Source organism: Colius striatus, chromosome 4, assembly GCF_028858725.1.
Source record: "Colius striatus isolate bColStr4 chromosome 4, bColStr4.1.hap1, whole genome shotgun sequence".
NCBI lineage: Eukaryota > Metazoa > Chordata > Aves > Coliiformes > Coliidae > Colius > Colius striatus.
In genome coordinates this window covers 90102711-90128148 of record NC_084762.1, presented here as the reverse complement: position 1 = coordinate 90128148, position 25438 = coordinate 90102711, and the positions used below count along the sequence as shown (strand labels likewise).

Sequence of the window (25438 nt, the reverse complement as noted above, 5' to 3'; positions counted from 1 at the left end):
TGCACTGGTTCTGACCTTGGAATCAGCCTTAGAGCTGTTGACTCAGCACCTCTTTTGTGGCCTCTGTCATCCTGGATAGAAATGTGACTATTCAATGCATTATCAAAAGAACTGCAAGACACTGAAATAAAACAATCAGGAGTATTTGTCAAAAGGAGTTAAAAAAATGTTAGTAACATTGCCTCTTTCTGGGACTGTTGTTTGCCTGCATATGAAACTCAGAGGCTATGTCAGTAGTTAAGCCACCTAACGTTAGAATAACCCATCATATTTCCAAGTGCCATGAATTCACAGTCCTGCGATGGGATAGCAGATAACACACAGGGCATGCAAGTATGTAGAGTGTGGTACAAGAACACAGTGGTCTGTCTGGATTATTGTGTTGAAAAAAGGACAGTTTCAGCAATAGAAAAGGAGAGTACTCCTCTCTGAAAAACTGTTACAGTACCCTCTGAATTGTAAGGTTAAGGGAACCTGAGCATCACTTTTCTTCTTATTTTTGCTGTTTGGAGCCTGAAGGAAGATCATGAGCAAAAAGCTTAGGGGAATGTTGGTTGGTGAACCCTGACTGCATATGTTTAAAACTCCCTGTTTTAAATTCCTCGTCTTAATAAGCATTTCTGTACCAACTGTTTTCTGATGACTAGCTTTAGGTGAACCTGATTGCTCTGCATGTAACATTTTGCATCCCATTCTGACTTTTCCCCAAGGACCTTGGTCAATGTCTGCATAGTTTCCCAGGACACTAATGGTTGTGTCAATCTTCCTGTAACTGACATGCCTCTGTCAGAAGGTTATTCTCAAAGGCACAAATGCTTGTTCTTCTGAACCCTTCGCTTTAGAAATGTCTTTCTCTGTCAGTTAAATGGAGACATATGCTCTTAAAAATTGAGTAATTTAGTTCCCAAAACCTAGCTCACCAAATGGTCAGATGAGTGCAAGTGCCAGTGAAAGGGAAGCAGTTTGGGAGCATGTTGGAGAGAGAAGAAAAGGAAAGGGATGAGATCAATCCCCTCAGGTATGATTATCTGTAAAATTAGGTTGGCTGTACAATCATATTGTACCTTAAAGGTATTTTAGCTCTCTTTCTCCCCCTTTTCAGACCAAAACTCACAGCAGCTGAATCATTTCCTTGCAGTAGAAAGTCTCCATGTGGTCAGACCTGCAATCATCAATTATGAAAACGCACAGTTTACTGAATTAAGAAAATTAGGTAATAGTCTTATAATGTTGAGAATACTTGGTGTCTTGCACATAATAAAAAGTACTAAATTTCAGGTAATGTTTAGTTGCAGCTTCAGTTTATACTGAATTTTGGAAGGTCTTGGAAAGTGCCTAAACCGGAAATGAACATGACTTCTCAGGATCAAAACACTGCAGCTTAGACCTGTATCCTGAAGAAGTTGGGAGGTATGTTCTAACGTTTTCCTTTTTGCTCCTAGCCTTTCCGTTGTGCACACTGCCACTATTCCTGCAACATATCTGGTTCTCTGAAGAGGCATTACAACAGAAAGCATCCTAATGAAGAGTATGTAAATGTAGGGTCTGGGGAGCCTGCAGCAGAAGCCCTTATCCAACAAGGTACATCTCTACCCTATCAGACTTGAGGGGCTTTTTGTAGAAGCAAACTTAGTGTAAAGATAAACTTCTGTGTGATATGCTTTCCTCAGTTTATTGGATGTTGTGTGATAAATCAGTACTTTTTAGTAATTCTGAAATGGCCACCTCTTACCCTTCATTCAGTGTCTTTTGTTTTTTGTTTCTAAGGGTGTGTGAACTAAAGTATCACTCTCTGTTGAAATGAATGATAAATTTTTACCATTCTACTGATACATTTTATGACAGTTTTGCAAGGCTGACCTCAAGGTAAGGTTGAGAAAATATAACTAAAGAGTCTGAAGAGTAAATGTCAGCAAGTTATTCCTCCACTGGAAAAATGGAGGAAAAAGGAGAGTACAGGTAAAACAGGTTACAAACCATTATGCTCAGAATCTTGTTTATGGGCAGCCTCACCTTGAGCACTGTGTGTAGTTCTGTGCCCCACAATTTAAGAAGGTTGTGAAGATCCTTGAAGAGGTCAAGAGAGCTGCTGAAAGGACTGGAAGGAATGTCCTATGAGGAATATCTGAGGACTCTTCCAGAATCATAGAATGTTTTGGCTTGTAAGAGACCTTAAAGATCATCTAGTTCCAGTCCTCTGATATAAGACAGACACCTCTCACTAGACCGGGTTGTTCCAAGCTCCATCCAACCTGACCTTGAACACTTCCAAGGACCAGGCACCCACAGCCGATCTGGTCAATCTGTGCCAGTGTGTAATCATCCTCCCAGTAAGAACTTCCTCACATCTAATCTAAGTCTACTCTCTTTCATTTTAAAACCATTACCCCTTGTCCTATCTAACTTCCCTTCTCCCTGGTATCCAGTAATAAGACATGTAGGAATGATTCAAAGCTATGCCAGGGCCGATTTGTACTGGACATTAGGAAGCATTTCTTTACCGAGAGAGTGGGCACATGCTGGAACAGGCTTCCTAGAGAGGTGGGTGATGCCCCAAGGCTCTCAGTGTTTAAGAGACATTTGACAATACCCTAAAGACCTACTTCAGCTTTTGGTCAGCCATCAAGTGGTCAGGCAGTTGGATTTAGAAGATTGTTTTAAGTCCCTTCAAAATGATCTGTTCTATTCTGTTCTTTCAGTTTCTGACTTTGCATCCTTCTTTCTCTTCCCTTACTTACACAGCATATATATATTTCCTGTCCTACCTCTAGTGCTGTGCCTGCTTTCCACACATTCACCTGCTCTGTGGAGTTTTAGAGCAGTAAAGGGGCTTCAAATCCATGTGGTAGCTGTGAAGTCAGTGCCTCTTACCATGACTCTGCCATAAAGATAGCCCTGTTAATAGATGCTCTTTTCCCACATTCAACCTTCTTTGCCAGCTCCCTTTTTCTGCTCTATGGTACATCACATGGATCTTACTCATGGGCTCAAAACAGACACAGGAGACCTGCAGATTTCTTACCACATTGTATAAATGTCAGGTTTTGTCATTTTTGGGGGATCTAACTGGACAAAAAATATTCCATGTGGGAGACTTTAGTTAATTAAGGTTTGCATTTGGAAATGACAAACAAGAATCCCATTGAAGTTAATAAATTTTTTCCTGATTTTGAAATCAGAAGATCTGTACCTGAGTCACACGGCACAAACAGATGATCACAGACATATTCTACAGTATGACAGAGTGTGTGTTTCTGAACTACTTGGGCCAGCAGCTGCAACTTGCTGTCTGACCAGCCTCTGCCAAGTTTCAGTTTACCATATTCATAGGTCTGAAAAGCAATTTTGGAAAATTATTCATATATTCATATAAGAGATGAAGACCCTTCAGATCTGATATTAAACAAGTCCTTTGAAATTAAAGGACTATAGATGAAAACAAAAAGGCAGGAGAACCAGCAAGGGAAAGTGTTTGGTTAAAAGTGAGATGGGAAACTAACAAAGATTAATGTCTAATAAAAGCTGTCTGTATCTATTTGTGTTGTACTCTACTTGTTCTAAGTTATCTTCTGAGCCCAGAGTGAATTGCCTCAAACTTACTCATCTTTTATTCTCTAATCTCAACTGGTTTTTGACTGCATTGCAGACATTGCAAATAATCTTAATTGGAAATATTTGTATGAGTGTAGACTGCTGCACCCTACTCAAGATTTCTAGAATGAGTTTATAAATAAATGAAAGATTCATAGAAGAGGGAACATGGTCATTTGAAAAACTGCATTGCTGGGGATAGACAGCAGTATTTAATTTCTGGGTTTAAGTTAAAAATTAGGTTAGGATCAGCCAGTATCAGAGGTTCAGGGGGTTTTTTTATTAAGTTTACTTTGTCTAAATAGAACTGTGACATTTCTTTTAGTATTTGAAGTGATAAAAAGAAATTCTGTAACAATATGATGTGTTCTGCATAGGGGATGGGGGTGTTACATATGCAACACTCATTGTGGTTTTTATGCAACAACCTGCTTACTTGCTGGTTCAATGGCTTCCTATTTTAGTTTCATTTGCTTTGTGTTGGGCAAGTCATATAACATTTTTACTGACATTGTTTCTTTTCCCTTTACTGATACTCCCTACCATCCATTGTTTTGTCTATGTATTTCTGCACTCTCTTGGAGACAGATGTTCTTTTGTGTTTGTGCAAGTACTTGTGTAGCACATACATGATGATGCAGTTGGGGCCTCTATGTTCTGTTCTGCTGCTTCCATCACATACTTTCTTTTAATGTAAAATAATAGTTGTCTCATGGAGATTTTAGGCCAACACACAATTTTTGGAGCTGTATATTTCTATGCATTGTTTCGTTGCAAACATCAGTTTTAGTACCAAAAGTAGATAAGGTGTGTAATTCATTGACTTTTCTGCACGTTGCCCATTACTTTAAAGAATCATCTAGAATTTAATTTTCCTGAGCCTTCACATAAAGTCCCTGACATGGAGTTACATAATAACAGTTTAATTCTATGCTTCATTATTTGTTCTTTAATTAAAGTCATAATGACAAAATTTACAGCTTTAATTTATCTGATGTGTTGTTACAATAGTTTGAATATCAGAGTAACATGGAAAAGTGTCCTTTTTTCACAACAGCAGGTTTTTCCTAGTACTACAGAGTCATGTGAAATGAATGTTTAATTTTCTATAACTGATAATATCTTTGTCCTAATCTGAACAAAGGAATTTTGCTTTTGTGAACTTTTGAGCTTTCCTTAATAAGGAAATTACTTCAGTTTTGTCCAGGGATAGAGTATTGAGCATTTGCTCTAACAATGAAGTTTGGTGGAGACTTGTAAAGTCTGAGAGCAAAGAGGAGAAATTGTATAGGAAGCGTCAGTAAAAGACCCTAGTGACTAGTTGTAGTTATATTCTGTTTTAACAAAATAAAAAGTTGATTTATTTTCACCTGCTAGAATACCATATGGTAGGTTTCCATTACTGTAAATCAGAGTGCTTTTTCTAATCACCTTATTCATAAAAGGCTACATGCAATGAGGACTTGGCTTATAACGAGTTTATGAGAGTATATTTGAAGCATTTGAACGTGATGGATAAGAGTCATCATTTACCATGATAATGTGGAGTCAACCATCTGGTAGCATAGTTCCTAAAGTGGCAGAACGCACTTCCCTAGCTATTAGGTTTGTTAGAGTGAGTTCTGGTCACCTAATGCAACAATTCATCACATGCAGATTATTTTTGTTCTGCTTTAGTCAACAGGGGGGGAAAAAAGAGAAATACTTATTTGCATAATTATGAGCAGCTGAGATCTGACATTTGTCCAAATGACTTTCACAAGAAAAAGAAGTAAAAGCTGTTTAATCTAGTGTAGAAAATGGGATGTTTATGATTTGGCCATGCTCAGGTTTTTACCTGTAATGCTGCACACTCAAACAGTAAACATTGTGCTAAATTCATACTATGCATTATTTGTGGATAAACAGACAACTTAGGTTTACATTTTTCCATGTTTACATAATCAGTAGAAACTCTCAAAAGCAAAGATGATTGGGTGAAGATGAAGTTACATTGTTAACTCTTCCTAGTTTGCTTTGATAAAATGCCAAAACAGTTTTTTTTAGAGCTTGAGAAAACTAGAACAGCTGTCTCATAGAAGACACCTGCTCTTCCTTCTTAATTCATCTGTAGTAGTGTCAGGAGGTTGGGGCATCCGTTTTTTCGATGACATATAGTAACAGGACAAAGAGTAATGGGATGAAGCTGGAACACAAAAAGTTCCACTTAAACATAAGAAAAAACTATTTCACTGTTGAGGTGAGGGAGCCCTGGCACAGGCTGCCCAGGGAGGGTGTGGAGTCTCTTTCCTTGGAGGTCTTCAAGACCCGCCTGGACACGTTCCTATGTGACCTTATCTAGGTTGACCTTCTTCTGCAGGGAGGTTGGACCAGATGATCTCTAAAAGTCCCTTCCAACTCTACCATTCTATGATTCCCCAGGGAGAGAAATGTAGAGACAAGGACATATTGGAGCAGCATTCCTGCAACTTTACTTCCACCAGAGAGAGGCATGGGGAAGGTTTGCTATAGCTTCCCAGATAAATGAATTGTTCCAGACTCCTTCCATTAGCATTCCCAAAAATTAGCCTTTAGACACTGTGAGAGATCAGCTACTTTGAGTTTTTTCCTTTTTGTATATGTGTGTTGGATACATGGCTAGAGGAAACCCTTTTAAATTATGGTTATGTGACTTGTTTGAGATGGGGACAAATTAAATGAATCCTTACTACCTTGAAAAATAATGCATATGAAAATAAGGAATTTATTTGTGTTTCCTTATAGGTGGCATTAAGTGTCCTGTTTGCAGCTTTGTTTATGGTACAAAGTGGGAGTTCAACAGACATCTTAAAAACAAGCATGGAATGAAGCTAGTGGAACATGATGGGGAGACCAAGTGGGAGGTAAAGCAAAGTTGTCATGGCTTTAGCCCTAAGAATTTAAAAGAATTCTAGGGAGAAAAGTAAGGACCAGAAAAAGAAGTATTCAAAAATATGGTTTAGACTTTATAGACGATCAGGAGGTCGTGTTCTTATCTCCATTTTGAATGCATACATTGCTATGACTGTTAAGCTTGACTGCTTTAATATCTGGTAGGATTAACAACCTTATTGCTTATTTCTGCATTTTAGGGCTCTAGTCCTCACTTTACAGCAGAAAGATTGAAAGTTTTTAGGAAAAAAATGTGAAATTGAAAAACTTACTGCATTTTTTTATATGCCAGATAGTCACTGGTATTAACTGCAAAGCTGCAAACTCCTCCTGAGTTAATGAAAAAAAAGCTTATGTCTTGATTCAGAAAAGATTAAAATCTAGAAAACTGAATTTGTAAATTGATCAGCTAGAAAATTGTTCCTGTTTTACCAAGTCTTCTAAATTTTCTTCTCTGTTTTCAGCTTCAATCCAAAGTGTATAGGAAATCACAGCATCACTAAGATCAGACCTTAAAAAATTAAGTTATACCTAAGAAGATGGGTTGGAAAAAAACAACCAACCAACCTGAATTTTCTCAGTTTACAGTGGGGTAGGGCAGCTACCTTGAGAGGGCTTCCTCTTTCAAGCTTTCCTCCACTGTCATATGCATAGCAATTTGTTCTAAAATGAAATCTGTTATTCATATCAAGCAGACTTGACTGTAGATGCAGAAGCTATGGGAAACCAACAGAATTATTTAGACACTTGTATTAAAAAAGTGACTGTTGGCAAGCTGAATCTTTTCAGTAGGCTGTTGTTGGTGTCCAGTGAGAGGAAAAAGCAGGAAGACAACTGCAGTTTGCTACCTCCACAGTTCAAGACCCATTCTGCTAAATTTCTGGCAATCTACGCCTCGTTACAAATCTAATGCCTGATTTCAAACAGCTGTCCTGCAGTTCTTGTTAAACAGTTCTTGAGTATACACAGATAAAATGTGGAGTCCATATTCAAGTGGGTTCTATATGGAGTGGTATTCAAAGAAGACCAGGCAAGCATTTTGAAATGTAGTCCTTGGAAGTCTTGTGTGCACGTGCATTTCACAATTGACTCTCTATATACCCTCCCTTTAGATGCCCAAACCTGAAAAAATAAGAGGGCATCCAGGACGCCAGCATGTCTGGTATAAAGAAAGAAGTCCCTTCAGAGCATGAATACTTACTGACAGCTTGTCTTGAAAAGACATAGTTATGGACAGGATAATTTCTCTAAAACAAATTGCCATTTTCAAACTTACAGAAAGAAGTTACAGAGTGCTTTCATTGTTCTTTAAATTGCTAACAAGAATGAGACTATTCATGTCTTGACTGGATTTTGTTTTCAAGTTAACTGCTGAAGTTTCTGAAGAACCATCCACTCAGTATCTTCATATAACAGAGGCTGGAGAAGATGTTCAGGGCACTCAAGCTGCCGTAGCTGCATTACAGAACCTTAGATACACTTCTGAGAATGGTAAGTTATTTTTTAGGTTGGAACACAAAATACATTGTCTTGCATAAATATCCAGTTTTTTTGAGTATAATGGACAATATATGATCTCCTGTAAAACTATTAAAAAGATTAAATTTGACACCCAGAATTTAGTACTGGGGGATTGTATTTTTCTTTGAGAATAAATAATGAGAAATGAACATTCTTTATGGATTTCTATATCTTTAAATGATTAATGCTTACCACACTGTTTTGTACTTTATTATTAGATATGTGGGATTTCCTGCCTGTATTATTAAATATATTGTGAAATCAACTATCTTGGCAGAATAAATGGTGTATATCTAATGGCAATTCTCTTGCTATGATTTTTCTCCCTGCTTAAGTCAGCCTGACTGCAGAAGTGACACAGTGAAATAGCTCATTTACTGTGTTCCCAAGACAGTACTAGTAAACTTATTTGTGAAAATATGCAAAACTAAATGAGCAATTCAGTATCAGATTGAGGAAGAATAAGAGTGGGATTAGATAATGATTGCTAAATGGGAAATGTCAAACCTGGAAGGAAAAATGTTTGGGTTTCTGAGAGTGTTAAAACATCAGAGACTAGAGTTGATGTTCATGTTTTGTTATAAAATCATTGAATCAATTCGTTTTTAGAAGACCTTTAATATTATTGAGTCCAACCACTAACTTAACACTGCCAAGCCGAGTACTAAACCATGTCCCTAAGTACACGTCTTTTAAATATCTCCAAGTCTGGTGACTCCACCACCAGCCTGGGCAGCCTGTGCCAGTGTTTAACAACCCTTTCAGTGAATTTTTTTTTCTTAATATCTAATCTAAACCTCCCCTGGTGCAACTTGAGACCATTCCCTCTTGTCCTTTCACTTCTTACTTGGAAGAAGAGATCAACCTCCACCTCACCACAACCTCCTTTCAGGTAGTTGCAGAAAATGATAAGGTCTCCGCTCAACCTCCTTTTTTTCCAGACTGAACCATCCCAGCTCCCTCTTCTGCTCCTCATTAGAGTTGTTCTCTTTACCTTTCACCAGCTTTGTTGCCCATCTCTGGACATACTCCAGCACCTGCATGCCCTTCTGGTAGTGAGGAGCCCAGAACTGGACACAGTACTCAAGATGCTGTCTCCTTGGTCCTGCTGATTACACCATTTCTGATACAAGCCAGGATGCCATTGGCATACTGATGGTTCATTCAGGATGCTGTTGGCCAACACCTCTGGTCCTTTTCTGTAGGACAGATTTCCATCCCCTCTGCCTCAAGCCTGTAGCATTGCATGGCGTTCTGGTGACTCAAATGCAGGACCCATCAGTTGACCTTGTTGAACCTCATGCAATTAGCCTCAGCCCATGGCATCAACCTGTCTCTCTGAAGAGCCTTCCTGTTCTCAAGTCTGTCCCCAGTGAGCCAGGACTGCTGGCACAAAGTATCTTAGTGAGCACTTCCAACAGCTCCCTCAGCACCCTTGGGTGGATCTTATCTGGACCCAGAGACTTGTGTGCATCTGTGTGGTGTAGCAGGTCACTAACAATTTCCTCTGCTATTATCAAAGTTCCATTCTACTCCCTGTCCCTGTCTTCCAGCTCAGGGGGCTGGGTACCCCATGAAGAACAACTGATTAGTGGTCTTGCCACTAAAGACTGAGGCAAAAAAGTATATTCCCTCTAGGTATGAGAAATAGTCTAAAGGCAGTTATGTAGGAAAAAAAAAACCTTGAACAAGCAAACATTTTTAAGTACTCAGATAAGCTTGTTTCTCACATAAATAACAAAATATAACAAAATATAACTACTTTCTGTTAAAATGAAATTATCTGAACTAGATCCTCATCAAAGTATCAACTTCAATTTGAAAGAATTTGGGGTTAAGACATCAAGTTTATTCTATTTAGTGTCTCTATCCTAGTTCCAACAGTGGTTACAGCAAATATAAGGCAACTTTAACATGACCCTTGCAGTTTCTTTCCCTTTCTGACATATCTCTTTTGTTGACATTGGGCATGAGGGAATGGTGGCTCACAGGAGGGGAGTTTTCACAGAACATAGAATGTTTTCCAGTATCCAAGTCATCCCTTTTCACACTTTAGGAGAAGCAAGAGTATAACTGTGTACAGGGGGATTTTTGTAAACTTGTCTTTCCTTTGGCAGGACTCCACACATCAAAAAGATTTTTTTTGAAAAGGGCAAATGTGCTCTGATCCTCTGCTTATAAAATGCTAAGCATGAGCTCTCTCAAGGAATTAACTTTTCCCTTCAGCACACAAGTGATAACAGTACTCCTTTTAGCTTGACAGGTATTGCAGATGGCTGGAGAGATGGTAAACATAGGTTTGTGATATACCAAGTAGCTGTTGTGCTTATAGGTATAGAGTTCAGGTTCTGTTTAAGCTGAATAACTTGCAAATAACACATTTGGATTTGTAAAGTGTTGTAGCTTCCTATTTTACAGTTGCTGCTGAGAGTTGTATCTATTGTTTATTTATTGAATATAGTCTTTTAGTTCTCTTTCAAAGATGCTTAGAAACGATTGGTGTAGCTTCACTCACTGATTCATACATTCCTTGGGCAAACTTGGTGAATACTTTTCTGCCATAGATCTATTATCAAAGTATTTGAAATTTATAAACAGGCCTGTGAGTCAGGGTTAAAGCAGGAGAAGAAAGCATGCCTGTAGCACTTAGCTACAGCTATTCCCTTATAGCTGGCTTATTGTAATCTTATCATTACTATCTTTCTGATAAGGTGAAAGACTTGATCCAACAGCTGTAAACATCCTTCAGCAAATCATCGAGTTGGGTTCGGAAACCCATGATGCCACAGCAGTTGCTTCTGTAGTTACCATGGCACCTGGCACTGTGACTGTGGTAAAGCAGGTAAGAGCTCTTTTTATCTCTGAAACAACTGTATTGAATTTTCATATATACATTTGGAAATGAGGGGGTTTTGTAAGGGCTCAATTTTGAATGTGCAAGATATATATCGAGTTCTTCTTGAACTGCTTTTTCCTACAAGTCACGTTCATGTGTGTTCGTGTGCCCACTCACATACATGTTTATATGTATGTGCACAGGTTTGGTTATAAATATCAAAATACATACACTTTTTGCATGCCTATAAAATATATTTACACACATACTTACGTATGTATGTGTGGACTTATGTATGTGTGTGGGTGAAAAGACTACTTTTTTATAGCAGGTGTTTTCAGGCTTTTTAAAATTACATACCTGCATTGTGTGTGGGCACTTAGTTCTGTTGTCATCTAAAAGAAATAGGAGATCCCTGGCACAGCATTGATCCAGATACAGAAGAGCATGAAAGGGCTTTGCTTGTGCAGAGCTGCATGTGCTCTGCAGCCATAGTGCTGTAAGACTGTACCCAAAGATGAACTATTGTCATTTATCTGGACAGTGCTGTCTAGTAGGTGAAGTTTAATGGACTTGTGGGGTTCTGAAGTCATGTGCCTTGGGAATAAATGAGGCTTCCCCTCAGTCTGAGTTCACCCTACCTTTCTAGTGAGGCTTCCAAAAGGTGATCTGTAAGCATATAACAGCTCTGAGAGGAATATTGCAGGTTAGAGCAGTTACTTGTGTGAGACGAAGAAAAAAGTCATTTGAGTTGTAGTTGTTTGAAAATACCTATAGTTAATGATGTTGTTACCAAATTGTGCAAGACCAGAAGGTAGAGATCAATATTAAAAAAAACCCTGTGTATAAGATTGATGGTTAATTTCAGGATTTTACACACATTCTCTTTCTAGAAAAATGGTGGATTAATTAAGTAATATAATTTTCAACAGGCAATATAGCTCCTCTTAAAATGAGACAAACCTTATGAGATAGTGATAGAAGTAACTGTAATGTTTCCGTATTTTTCTTGAAGTTTGTTGCTGCACAGTTTTTCCTAAAATTATTTGCAATGTACAGTATTACTAAAGCACTTCAGAAATTAAGAACAGTAAGATATACCAAATCAGCAAGTAAAGGAAATAATTTTCAGTTTGAGGTGGTTATTGAGTGTAAACATCAGGGCTTTTGCTCATTATTTCCTGCCCACAGGTGTATCTGATGACTTTGTTGCTGACATTTTAGGTTTCTCCTCACAGTGTTCTCCAAGCTCCACTTGTTCCTCCTGTTTCATCATACCTTTCTGCTTGTCCCTTTTTCCATTCTGCGCATTGGTCCACTGGAGTCTCTGCACTCAAATGTGGTTGATAGGTGAGGGAAGGAAGTACATGAGAAGTCTTTAATTCCTGAAGAGTAACTCTTTTTATTTAAATAAACTGAAAATCTGTTTATTCTGAGTGCCAGAACTAATTTTTTACTTCAATATTTCTTTAGGGTTGTGAATGTTCAATTCATGTTCAATTGCATACAAGTGGGAAGTCTTGGAGGGCAGTTTTTGGATAATTCCTAAATTTGATGCCCAAAGATTAAGTGCATAAGGCAGAATTTCAAGACCAACCATGTTCTTTGGAGATGTTCCTTTGCAATACTTAAAAGGTATTTTGATTAGAAACCGTGTAAGAGTTTTGAGGATTTTTGGAGAGTAACAGATCCAAATTTGGAAACCAAATTCAGTCATTAAAGAGGAGAACATTTTAGGTCTGTTATGTGCAAGTTTCAAAACAACTTTATCAGGGGAGTCCTTACCGTCATGCATGCTGTGCCACATGTATGACCTATTTAAGGGTTGGATGTAGTATTAGCCTTTGGTGTTTGTGTGTGCTGTCAATATTGCTGAAACCCATTCTTCCCTTAAAAATGCATCTTTTGAGGCCCTTCTGAAAGTGTAGGAGAAAGTGACCATTGAAGTGGCATCTGCCAAGGAGAAGCTCTGTTTTGATATTTGAAGCTTGGAACTTAAAAATACATCATTTAAAAAATGCAATGATTCTTCTGCCTTCAGCTATTAAATCTGATCAATGTCTTAAAATCTATCATGTTCCTTGTTAGACTATGTGAATTTGCTGACAGCTTTTTGTAAGTAAATGTTTGTATTTCAAGTTAATTTTCTCCCTCGCTTTTTAATCCATATTTCTAGCCTGTTGAGTTTACAGCTGCCAGACATTGATCACTTTTTCTTTTCCCTTGCCTTGTATACATCAATGACTCTCACTGGTCTGATGTCAAACTGTTACAAGCTCTGCTGCTATATTAAATCAAACATTGAACTCTCAGAGCACAGAATCTCTTTGCTGCTTTTCTTTTTTGTTTTTTTCTCCCCTCTCCTTAAAATCTTGTTAATATAAAATGCCTTTTTCTCCTCTAACTTGAAGTTGCACAGAGGAAAAATCAATGAAGAATTTAAGTACATCTGAGCGATCTTGTGCTACCTCTGTTTACACTGGATTTTACTAATGCCTTACTTTGATGCTTGAAGCACTCTTCCTCTATTACCCTGCTTCTTGTGTGTTACTGGAATGCCTACTCATTTCTTTCTCTGGTAGCCTCAGTGACTTTTCACTTGGAGTGTGCAGATGTGTACAGACCCATGATTTCCCAGGGGAGGATCAGGTGGCAGTGCTCTTACTGCTTAGTTACCTTTAGTGGGCTTATGGAAGTAGAACAAAGACAAAGGAAGGTCTGTAGATGATGATGGTGATGATGATTTCTCTTGTAAGTTATTCTCCTTTCGTTTTTCTCTTTTAATTTTCTATATAAATCAGACTTTTTGGTCTGTTGTACTGTTGTAGTTATTTTCCAGCTCTTCTCTTCCCACCATAAGATTGCTTCTGGTTGAAGAGTTAAAGCCACACCCATTTTTAATTTGAAGGAATGAAGTCTTTAAATGTTATTAACATGACTGTAATCCTCTCCTGTTCAGAACTGACAGCTTTTCCCTTTTCTTCAATACTGAGTTGCTTTCGGGGGGATATCACTCATTTGTACCTACGACTTTGTCAGGTTTTAATTATGCTCAGTTCCTAATTGTTAACCTTGAAGTGATCTCAAGACATGTTCATATTTCACTTTCCTACTGTAAAATTTATTCCACTATTTCTACTGTGACCTTCAGCTTCTCCTGTGGATTGTGAGACAAAAATTCATTCAGGGTGTCAGCAATATATCAGCATCATCTGTCACTGAATTTCTACTCTTGTTCCTTAATGGCCTCACTGAGTCCTTGCTAAGCATCTTGGTTCCATTTTTTTCCTTAACATTTATTGTAGTTGTTCTGATTTTTATGCTGTTACATTGGGGGTTTGGGATTTTTTACCTTTAAGGACATATCTCATTTTTTCATCATTTCTTACCTTCATATGTCATTTTCAGCTACCCTTCCAAGTTGCCTTCGTATTTCTATATTTGCACCAAAAAAATTTCTTGTAAATCTCGAATTATTGGAACACTTTTAAAGTATTTTTTCTCTAAATGTTACACTAGATTGTTGCTATCTTTGTCTCCGATTTCCTCTCTGGAACTTTCTCCTACAGCTGTCCTCTTCCTTACTTTTCACCCATAAAAGTGCCATTTACACTTGATCCTTAAAATGATGTGCAAATCCAGATGTATCTGTCATTAATGCTGCCATCTTCATGTTTTAGCACTTCCCCTAACTTCTGTGCTGAGATGCCTTCCATGTGCAGTACTTGCAGTGTTTCAGTTTACTGCAGAACTTCTGCCTTCAGAAACAATCTCTGTCTTTATCCACAATTCCTTTTCAGCTTATTGCAAGATGTCCAGTGTATTAGCTATATCTGATTGCTATGTTTTCTAGTAATTGTTTTCTACTAAAGTCACAAAACAGAAAGACTATCTTCTATTAAATTCTTCTTGGTAGCATGTAGTCCTATTGCAAGTATCTTAAATGATGAGTATACATTATAGTGGAGGTGGATCAAGATCAAATTGTTTAAAGCCTCCAGCTTTAAACAATTGAATTGGGTATTGGCAAGAAAAAAAAGTCAATTCTGACTTTATGGCTTTTGTTCATAGGAATGATTTGTGAAAGAAAATACTTTGACACCATAGCAGGATTCAGGTTAATGTTTTAAACCCCAAACATGGAAAAGTGTCTCTGTTTATCTTGGATTATAATTGGGAAACAGGAATTGTTGGCTCTTATGGCATCATGTGTATGAGGCCTTTCAAAGATTGCATGTAGAGCCCAAAATAACTTTAATTCATTCTTGCCTCAGAGTCAGTATATTAACCTGTTATCAAAGTTAAACATTTTCTGGTGTCTAATTTGGGAGAAATCTTGTTACGTGACAGCTATGAAAACATACAGTTACTAAGGAACAAAGTACACACTGAATAACTGAGAAAAAGATTTAATAATGTGAAGTTTTACCAGTATGATCAGATAAAGATATTAATTGATCCTGAAGAAGTTTGTTCCAAGTTAAACATTTGTTTTATTTAAATATTGAGTTTCTTGTGAAGAAGCACCTCCCTCAGAAATGAGCACTCTTGTTGTGTTTTGCAGAGGGAACTCTTCTTATATGTAGTATCTGCAAGTTATTCTCCATGCAGACAAGATTCAAAGTGCATTTTCTCAGTTGAATAGTATGAACATCCTTGAATCTTATTTCCTGAGTGTCCCATTGGATTGATCAGAGCATTGCGACCTGATCTAGGTGACCCTGCTTCTACAGGGGGGTTGGACTAAATGATCTCTAAAGGTCCCTTCCAACCCTACCATTCTCTGATTCTGTGATTACAAAAGTTATCCCTTCTTGGTCTGCGTCCAGCAGCTTATTTCTGTTACAGTTGTTGCTTTTCCATCTCCAGTGTGTGCTAGCAGGAATGAGTAATTGTGACAAGATACTTTTTGTTTTGAATCATGTATTTTTCGTAAATGCAGTGCATTGTTTGTACCAAATCTCTTTGAAACAAAAGGTAGAAACTGTGAGATTCTTTGTCCAAATTTGAATTTTCCTTTTTCCCCTCAAATTACTGAACCAGAGTGGCAGATTTGTTGATTCTTTGTCTCAACCGCACTTTTAAATCAATATGCTCTAGTAATCTGTTAAAATTGGTTGTATGTTATCTTGATTTTTTAACTTTTTTCTCTTAGATACTGATAGACAAATGTGCTGCTAATTTGCCTTGTTTAGGCCTGTAATATTGTATTGGGTTTGCATGGCAAGGTTTTGGTAGTGGGAGGCTACAGGGGTGGCTGCTGTGAGAAGCCGCTAGAACCTTCCTGGATGTCTGATTGAGCCAATGCCAGCCATCTGCAAGATGGACCCACGACTGGCCAAGGCTGAGCCCATCAGCAATATTGATACTGCTTCATGTTTAATGAGGGGGAAAAAAGCCCCTGAAACTGCAGCTGGAGAGAGGAGTGAGAATGTGAGAGAGACTACTCTACAGACAGTGCAGAAGGAGGAGAGAAGGTGCTACAGGCGCCAGAGCAGAGATTCCCCCACAGCCCATGGTGTGGCCCTGCCCCTGCAGCCACGGAGGCCATGGGAAAGCAGAGACCCACCTGCAGCCAGGAAAGACTCCATGCTAGAACACAGAGGAACACTCAAGAGAAGGCCATGGCTCTGTAGGAAGGCTGTACTGGAGCAGTCTGCTTTTGAAGGACTACACCCTGTGGAATAGCTCCACACTAGGACCAGTTAATGAGGAGCTGCACCTCATGGAAAGGGCACATGTTGAAGAGGTTCCTTGAGGACTGTCTGCCATGGGAGAGATCCCACACTGGGATCTGTGGAGGAGTCTTTTTCCCCTGCAGAGGAAGGTGCAGCAGAAACAATCTGTGATAAACTGACTGCAGTCCCTTCTGTGCCGCTGAAGGAAAAGAGGTAGAGAAATCAAGAGCAGAACTGAGCCTAGGAAGAAGAGAGGGGTTGAGGAAGGTGTTTTTTAACATCTGATTGTTTCTCATCATCCTACTCGCTGGTTTGGATAGATAACAGATTGATTTATTTTGGATTTTTGCCACTTATTTGAGTTTGTTTTGCCCATGACCATATCTGGTGGGTGATCCCTCCTTGTCCTTGTCTCAACCCGTGAACCCTTTGTTATATTTTCTCCTCATCCCGCTGCAGCGCAGAAAGGAGTGGGTGAGCAGACACATGGTGCTTTGTTGTCAGACAGGCCTAAACCATGACAGAAACTCAGCAGCAGATGATTGTGTAAAGCTTTAAATCTTTTCCTCTGTATTATATTTTCCCATCTGGACAAGCCACTGTGATTCCTCTTCACTCAAAGCAAATCCTGCCTCATATACAGAGAACTGCTAGAAAGCACAGCAGTAGTCCTTGTTCAAACAAAACAAAACCAATACCCAAAAAAACTCAACAAACCTATGCCCATGGACTTGTTCACCAAATTAGCTCCCTGTTCTTTTCTTTAATTTCCAACTGAAGAATATATCTGTTATATCTCCTTTTCTATTCTTTCAGAAAAATTCAAAGATTACTTTTCTCTGACCTTCTTCATATAACTTTTATTCTCTTCACTTGATGTTCCTTTTTTTGCTGTATCAAACAATACCTTGGTTTTTGTTTCCAAGGCTTTTTACTCCTTTTTGATTCAGAGTCTCATTTCTCACTAGCTGTAAAGATTTTGACTCCTGCCTTTGCTCAATCCATGAGTATTTGATTGCTCATTATTTTTTTTTAAATAAGAATCTTAGTTCTTTCTTTCACATGGAACTTAGTTATGTGGACTTTTAATTAGGAGCAATTTGTACCTCATTGTCTTCTCAATTACTCTTCAAAATATGACAGTAATTGGCTGTGGTTAGGCTGTTGATATATTGATACTAGTGCCTGTCACACAAAACTACCACTGCCTCCTTTATTTTGTACTACCCCATTTCCCTTTTTCCATGTCTGCTTACTGTCTCTTGTTTTATATTGAAATTATAAGGCTGTTGGGGCATGAAATCCTCTTTGCATGTAGCACACGTGGTACAATCCAGGTGCTGGTACAAAGCACTACAGTAATACTAACTATAAAGAGCTGGAATTGTCTGCTGAATTATTTCTGCTTTTCTCCCATTCTGAAATAAAAGACAGGAGTAATGTTCTTGCTACCTCTGTAGCTTGGAATGTAGGGTTAACTCTATTCCTAAAAAGCATATTAAGCTATTTTCAGCTTAGATTTCAATATGATTTGCTCTGAAGACTAAGTATATCAACGGGTTTCACTAACTAAGCAGATCTTTATCAAGCTTAAGAAAACACTAGATATTCATGCATTTCACCCTTTATTTTAGTTCCTTTCATCCTTTTATTCTGTGATCTCCTCAGGCTCCAGTAAATTCCTACCATGGTAACTTTCTTCAAAGTGACAGCCAGCGGTATAATGCCCAGCAAAGATTACACATCAGCTTGAAGCTGATCACAGAAGAGAATCTTATAGTGTAACACATCTTCAAAAATAAATACCTAATAATATTAGCATGGCTGTCACGTCAAAGGCTACTGCACGTTGTTCTTCAGCAACGCACCTTGTATTTCAATCTGACTCTGTTTCTGTACCTGCATGATGTTGGGTGCTGGGGTTCATCTAGAAAATTTGCTGAGGCATGGAGTTACATATAGCTTGATTGTCACATTTGCAATTGCTTTAGGACACGGAGCAATTTGATATTTCATGGGACAGTACCAGCAAAAGAAAGTTTCAGCTGGGGCAGATGGCCCTGTTTTCTCAGCCCCTCTGAAGTTCTTGTAATCTCTGCTATAATACAGATAAAATTTCATATCAAGGTTACTGTTCTGTTAGAGCTCTTGAAGCTCATTACTGTCTTGAAGTGACAGTAATGTTGGCACATTTCCTCAGAAGGAAATCTAGTAATAAAGCATTTTGCCAGATGAGTGAAGTTGCCAGTCACAGTCTCTCTGTCAGGATCTATTCAACTAGCCAATTACTAGAAGATTTTTTAAAATCAACCTCACCAAAACAAAAGTTTATCTGTCACCTTGAAGTTTTATGCAAAGCAAATATTTCAAATTCAAGGCTTATATTACTCTGAAAATGTGGTGTGTCAATTTGTTTTGTAGCTCATTACAGAGGTTCATGTGATCAAACTACATTTTCTCTGTGTCTGTGTATGTTCTACACAATATATCTATATGGAAACTAGAGCCAAAACAGTTCAAATCATTCAAATGGCACTGGACAAAATGGTAGACATAGTCCTGTGTGCACAGTGATGTCTCTGTAAGCTGGCACATGACATATCCAGGTGCTCTCTGTGACCTAGAATTATAGAATCATAGAATGGTCGGCGTTGGAAGGGACCTTTAGAGATCATCCAGTCCAACCCCCCTGCAGAAGCAGGTCAACCTAGATCAGGTTACACAGGAATGTGTACAGGTGGGTTTTGAAGACCTCCATAGAAGGAGACTCCATATTCACTTTTTCTTTTAATCACTTCTGTAGATATTCTGTGTATTTTCTTACTGTGACATCTTATGATATAAATAGGAGCATCTGTAGTGTAAGGTTTTGAAATACTTCAAGATCTCTTTGATTAACTTTTCTTCTTCGTGGTGAATTGAAGGGCATTCTGAAATCAAGGGAGAGATTTTGGAGAGGATTTTGTGTCAAGACTAGCAACACTGTTTTAAACACTGTGGATCTGCAACTCCTGTTGACTTCAAAGGAACACTCATTATTTCTCAGGATAAGCTCTAGAATAAGAAAGAAGTTTTAGCATCTTACTGCAAAGATGGGTTTTTTACTCCTTTTCAGAGAAAGGAAGAAGTGTCTTTTCCTTAATGACTTGAATTCATTTCTCTCAAATTAAAAAGGACTTACTTGTTTTGAGAGTAAGAAATTCCTCTAAGAGAGATCATTTTTAATGTCACTTGTATGTATTTGGATGATCCTCTGATATTTAAATTAAAAACATTTTTAATTTAGAAATGTTAAGCTTCTTATGAAAACATGGAGGTGAAAGTCCCATTGACTTTTATGAGAGACACATTTAGGTAATAAAGAATATTTATGCAGGTACTGAATTGATATAATATGCCAACTGTGTGAAGCTTCAGCTTCTTACTGTCATTCTAGTGAAGAGTAAGCAGACAGATGCTTTTCAACTGACTCTCAAACAGAAAAGAGGTCTTAGATACTACTCTTCAAAAGATTTCAGATGCCAATAAAAAGAATTGAGTGTGGTGACTTCATTGGTTCTGATGGCAGCTGTCCCATTCTTTCATCAATTTGAGAGATGTAAATTAACATGTTGAGATTATTCCCTGTGGAACAATCTAATAGGAAGCATGTAAACATTGAACTGATCTGAAATGTAAATATCCAAAATAATGTGGTGATTTGTCAAACTAAAAGGATTACAGATAGCTGTCAAAAGAAAGATTCTGGGAGCTAGAAACACCAGAAATAAGGGCATTAGTCTTCTTTACCGTGCCTGACAAGGATAATAAAACCACATCGATAAAGTCAGGTAGGAAGGTTAAGTTAACTTTCTTTATTGGCCATTTTCATTTCAAAGACATATAAAACTGAGTAAGTATTAGATTGGTGCTATCGAATTCAATGAGATTCTGGTTTCATTTCATTTTGTTGTCAGCTGTGCTTTATTTATTTTCCTTTCTTTGTTATTTATGTACACTCACAGATCTGTATTTAAAATTATTTATGGGGTTTGATTTAGAGTGACTGAAGTGTGAGTGTATGAGATCCTTCTCAGACTGTGTGGTGTATTCTTGCAGCTCTTAACAAATATAGTGTCATTTTTATGGCCCGAAGCATGTTGTCAGGGGATGATGAACAGTGCACTAACACAGGAGAATTTAGTGTATATTACATAGTTAAAGGACTAATTTTTAGGCAGCCCTATCTGTGTATTTGTTTGAGGACCTCTAATATCAAGGGCTGTGATTGTGAGGTGATTCATGACAAGCTGTGAGACTTTAATTACCTAACATTTTGAACTGCAGCTTCCTGTCTGAATTCTCAAGTGAGTCTACCTCTTTTGGATCTTCATTAGTAAATCTTATGTGTGTCCTTTCCCTTTCGCACAGGAGCTGACACAGGAGCAGGTAGCGTCATTAAAAAAGAGAGGACAGAATGAATTCATAAAATTCCCATTGCTTTCAGTAGGGCTTAGGATTTCTTTTATAATTGAAAACAAAAGGGGTTCATGAGGAGGAACTAGGGGAGTAAGTTAACAGCACTATGTTTTTGTGATTTAGCTCCATGTTTTCCAAAGAGAGGCTCAAGCTTCTCTTAGTCAAGGGTACTTTGTTGATACCCATATTTTATAACAACATAAATTAGTTTTTTCTGAGGGTGGTTGCAGATTTTATTGTGTCAAAACAAGCATCCAGCATCACCTGCTTTTGTAGGATGTTGAGCTGAACTTCAGCAAGAGGTGTTGAAAGTGTCTTTCAATTAAAATATTCAGATGTACTTGTTAGAAGAAACAGAACCTGGAAAGGAATTCAGCCCATTCCTCTAGTTTTGTCTGTATAATCTGAATCCTGTGCAACAAAGCTAGAGTCAGCATCAACAGGTAAAGTTGTGCTGTTGCATTAAGGTCAATGAAAATGGCAAGATTCTCTTTAGATGTTAAATCCTTCACCAGATAAAATGCACATATCAATATATTACAGGCATACTGTAGCTGGGGCCTTGGAATAAAAACCTCAACATGATTGTTCAAGAAAAAGTTTTGTGTAACCTCGTGAATTAGTGAAATTTCAGAGTAATATGAAGTCCTGAAGTGTTTATACATCTCTGAAATCTTGTTCGTATTTATAAATATATACATGGTGGATGTGAGGAGATTGGGGCATCTCTTTTTTCTATGATATCTAGCAACAGGACAAGGAGTAATGTGATGAAGCTGCAACACAAAAAGTTCTATTTAAACATAAGAAAAAACTATTTCACTGCTGAGGTGAGGGAGGCCTGGCACAGGCTGCCCAGGGAGGGTATGGAGGCTCCTTCCTTGGAGATCTTCAGGACCCACCTGGACACATTCCTATGCGACCTGATCTAGGTTGACCTGCTTCTGCAGTGGGATTGGAGTAGATGATCCCTAAAGATCCCTTCCAACCCTTATCATTCTACGATTCATCTGGCAGGTATGTTAAATATAGAATAAAAAAGTTAAAAGTCAGTCTACAACAATAGAAATGGTTGTTTAGGGGAAAAATGAAATAGGAAAACAAAGATATGGAACTTATTTTCTCCTTGCTGATCTCTAAGCAGTCAAACACTTGGAATCTTTGCTGTAGTTCTTCCCTTCTGTTTCTGCTCCTCTCTCAAGCAACAGTACTGATCTCAATTATATTTTCTTAATTGTTCTACTACTACTACAGCTTACAAAACAATGTCATATAAATAAGAATTGGAGAAGAACTTTTGAATGATCTTCTAATTAGAAAAACATTCCCTTTCTAATTTGCATAATTTAGAATCCAGACTTTGTGGAATCTTCCATGTTTGACCCGTTCTCTTAAAAGTCACTTATGAGTTCAGTGTTGTGAAGAGCACACCTTATACTGCTCTGAAATACAAGAGTATACTGAGATCAACTAAATGGATATCTACCAAGCCTTTGTTCTCTTCTCATTACACTTCAAATGGTTATTAGAAGTACCAGGGAGTTTTGCACACCTCATGAGGTGTAGGTTTGCCAGCTACTCTATCTTTGTTCCATGGTGTGTGGGGAAGTGGACTATTTATAGATGCATGTAATGATACGAAAAAAGCATTGCAGAGAACGTGACCTCCTCCAAATTCAATCAGATACATTCTTACAGTGAAAAAGAAATATGATTTACCTCTGGAAAGTTACTTCAGAAACCATTCTCTAAGTCTAAATGAAAGAAGCCTTAACACAAACAGCCTATTTCCCAAAAAGTGAAGAGAGTCTTTGATTAACTGCATGTTGGATTTGCAGGTGGGTTGGCATTTATAGCCCAGCAAATAAAACAACTCTCTTCAATGAACACAGGGAGAGGTGGAGTGGTGGTGTGCTGAGTACATCTAACAAATGCCTCTGCATATATCCTGTGTAACAAAAAATTGCTATTCCATTCTCTCCTCAAAAATACGTGATTTTGTCATTAAGAGAATGCTCTTCTTCCACATGAGTTAGAGTTTTCTGATGTGTCTGACTGCCCTGAAGTACTTTGCATAGGAATTTTGTATGGTTATTCATAAAGAATTAAGATCTGTTTGTGAATTCTTGTAAATACTGTATCTTAATAAGTGACAAACAACGGTTTGAGCTTTTTAGGATTTGATACCAAGTTGTGTTGGGTTTTTTCCTTTTTGACAAGAAGCAAAACATTCAGTAAAAATTCTGGTATTTTCAATTGGTTTTATCATTATCCTTTCAATAATGTAGAAATTGCTGCCTCACAAACAGCAGGTCTTAGGAATCTATTTCAGTAATATTTACATTTCACAGTTTGCTCATAAGAATCCATTGAGGTTTAGAATTAAGTTTTTCCTTTCCTGAGCAATCAGTTGGCCAGGAAAAAAACCCCACAAAATGAAAAAGAAAAGAGTGCAGTAGATGTGTTTTTTGATGGATTCTTATCTCAGTGCTACTAGAGGAATTGTTAAACTTCAGATTTATTTAATAAGACTGGTTTTGAATGAATGACTGCTGAGAAATTAAAGCTGTCTCTGAAGACCTGTGTGCTTAGTTAGAACTTTGCAGCTCTCTGTGAATATAACTGAGGTGCTCTGTTTATGCTTTCAATATTCTGTCTAGCTCTACACTTATTAATCAAAAGTCCTCACAACAAATTTTATGTAAAACTGACTTTTTTCCCCCAAACTATCAGATTTCTAATTTCTGTGCTGTATTTCCATTAATCATCACAATACCAGGTACTTAATGGAAAGGTGAAATTTCTGTAACCTCTTCAATTTCTCCTTAGGTAAAAGAAGAGGAGCAATCAGCCAATCACACTTTGATGATTCAAGAGACACTGCAGCAGGCTTCAGTAGAGCTGTCTGAACAACATCACCTGGTTGTCTCGTCAGATGAAGTGGAGGGAATTGAGACAGTGACTGTCTACACACAGGGTGGAGAGGCTTCAGAATTCATAGTTTATGTTCAGGAAGCTATGCAGCCTATAGAAGAACAAACTGTGGAACAATCAGTGCAGGAGCTCTAAAGAACAGTGTTCAAAGGGGATGGCTACTGGATTTGCCAAACCCACAAGTTTGTGGTTTTTTACCTGTCTGAAAGGAAGCAAACTGACAAATTTTGAACTAGTTTGTGAAGTGGGGCCTTGTTACTAGACAGTGGTCTGACTAATTGGATTGTATCAGTAGCTTAGACTTTTTTCAGTCTAAGAAATGTTCATAATTTGAGGAAGAAGTATTCTTCCCCTTCTTTGAACATCTCTCACATGATATCCGTAAACCCCCACAAATATTATCTGTTCAAAACTGTGTTGCCCCACATTAATGAAACATCTATAAAAGTAGCTACAATGTTTAGAAAAGTCCATACATCCTGTTTTATACATACTTAAAATGTGCTTGACTTGGTTGGAAGCAGAATTGTTTTGCTTTAAACTAGAAGGGCTTCTTATTTCTGAGTGTATACTTAGAACGTATTTGCCGAGTTGTGGATCTAATCCAAAGAAAGGCTCAAGACTTTAATTAGAAACAACACAGATGGACTGTAGTTTTTGCTTGTGAGATGATCCTTTGAGTTTGGGAGGTATTTAAAGCCATATATGATAATTCTGGGTACCAGTAGGATGACTGTCATTTAGATGATTGAATAATGCTAACTCTTTCCATCCCACTGGATAAATTCCTTTCTAGTACCATGTGATGAAACCAAATCTGTCAAATCAGTGAAATATGCTCTTTGTTTTTAAGAAAAAAAATATATATTGAAATGATTTGTAAATGCTACAAAATATGTATGTTCATATGTTTTTAAAAGACATGCTTGTAAATATGATTGTGTGAAAGAACTTGTACAAAATACTTAAGTAAATATTGACAGGAATCTAGATATTCTTAATTATGTGTGTATATAGTTCCAGATTTTTCTTCATGAATCTTTAATTGTTTCTGATTTAATATTTTTAAATCTGAGCTATAAAAGTTATTAATTAATTAAAAATTGTCATGTTTTCTTCTCATGCTCTAATTTCTTAAGTGTGGGCTTCGCTTTCGTAGCTAAGTAAAAAATGCTGCTTTGCATTGATTCTGGTAAATTATTCTTCTTGTTAGTAGCCTCTAGTCAAGGAAGTAGCATAATGAAGTCTGGGTGGACCTTTCTGCGTGATATAAGTAGTTTATGGGTGATCTGTGTAGAAAAGTGGAAAAAAAGCTTTTAACTGAATTGATGTAATGTAGTGTCTGCCTCTTCTAACTCTGCTGGCTTCTATTAGCGCTGTACGAAATCAGAGCACAAACATTCAGTGGTAGCTGCTTCTTTAACTGAGGCAATAGGGAATTCAAATTTGTTAATGGGAAAGGACTTAAAATCCTTCCACTATGGTGGAAGCTCTGTTTCCTCTAGTTTAA

The 25438-nt window shown here is 37.7% G+C and overlaps 1 protein-coding gene across 5 annotated transcripts in view; it reads left to right on the top strand.

The window, feature by feature from the left end:
- Positions 1 to 24929, top strand: part of ZFAT (zinc finger and AT-hook domain containing) — a 90439-nt gene extending 65510 nt beyond the window's left edge. For all 5 annotated transcript variants that reach the window (XM_061995446.1, XM_061995443.1, XM_061995445.1 and 2 more), the window contains 5 exons: positions 1443 to 1581; positions 6355 to 6473; positions 7866 to 7992; positions 10734 to 10864; positions 23824 to 24929. In XM_061995446.1, the coding sequence (XP_061851430.1) occupies positions 1443 to 1581; positions 6355 to 6473; positions 7866 to 7992; positions 10734 to 10864; positions 23824 to 24063 (756 nt within the window). In that variant the 3' untranslated portion in view covers positions 24064 to 24929. The remainder of the gene's footprint in view (positions 1 to 1442; positions 1582 to 6354; positions 6474 to 7865; positions 7993 to 10733; positions 10865 to 23823) is intronic.
- Positions 24930 to 25438: the final 509 nt, after the last annotated feature.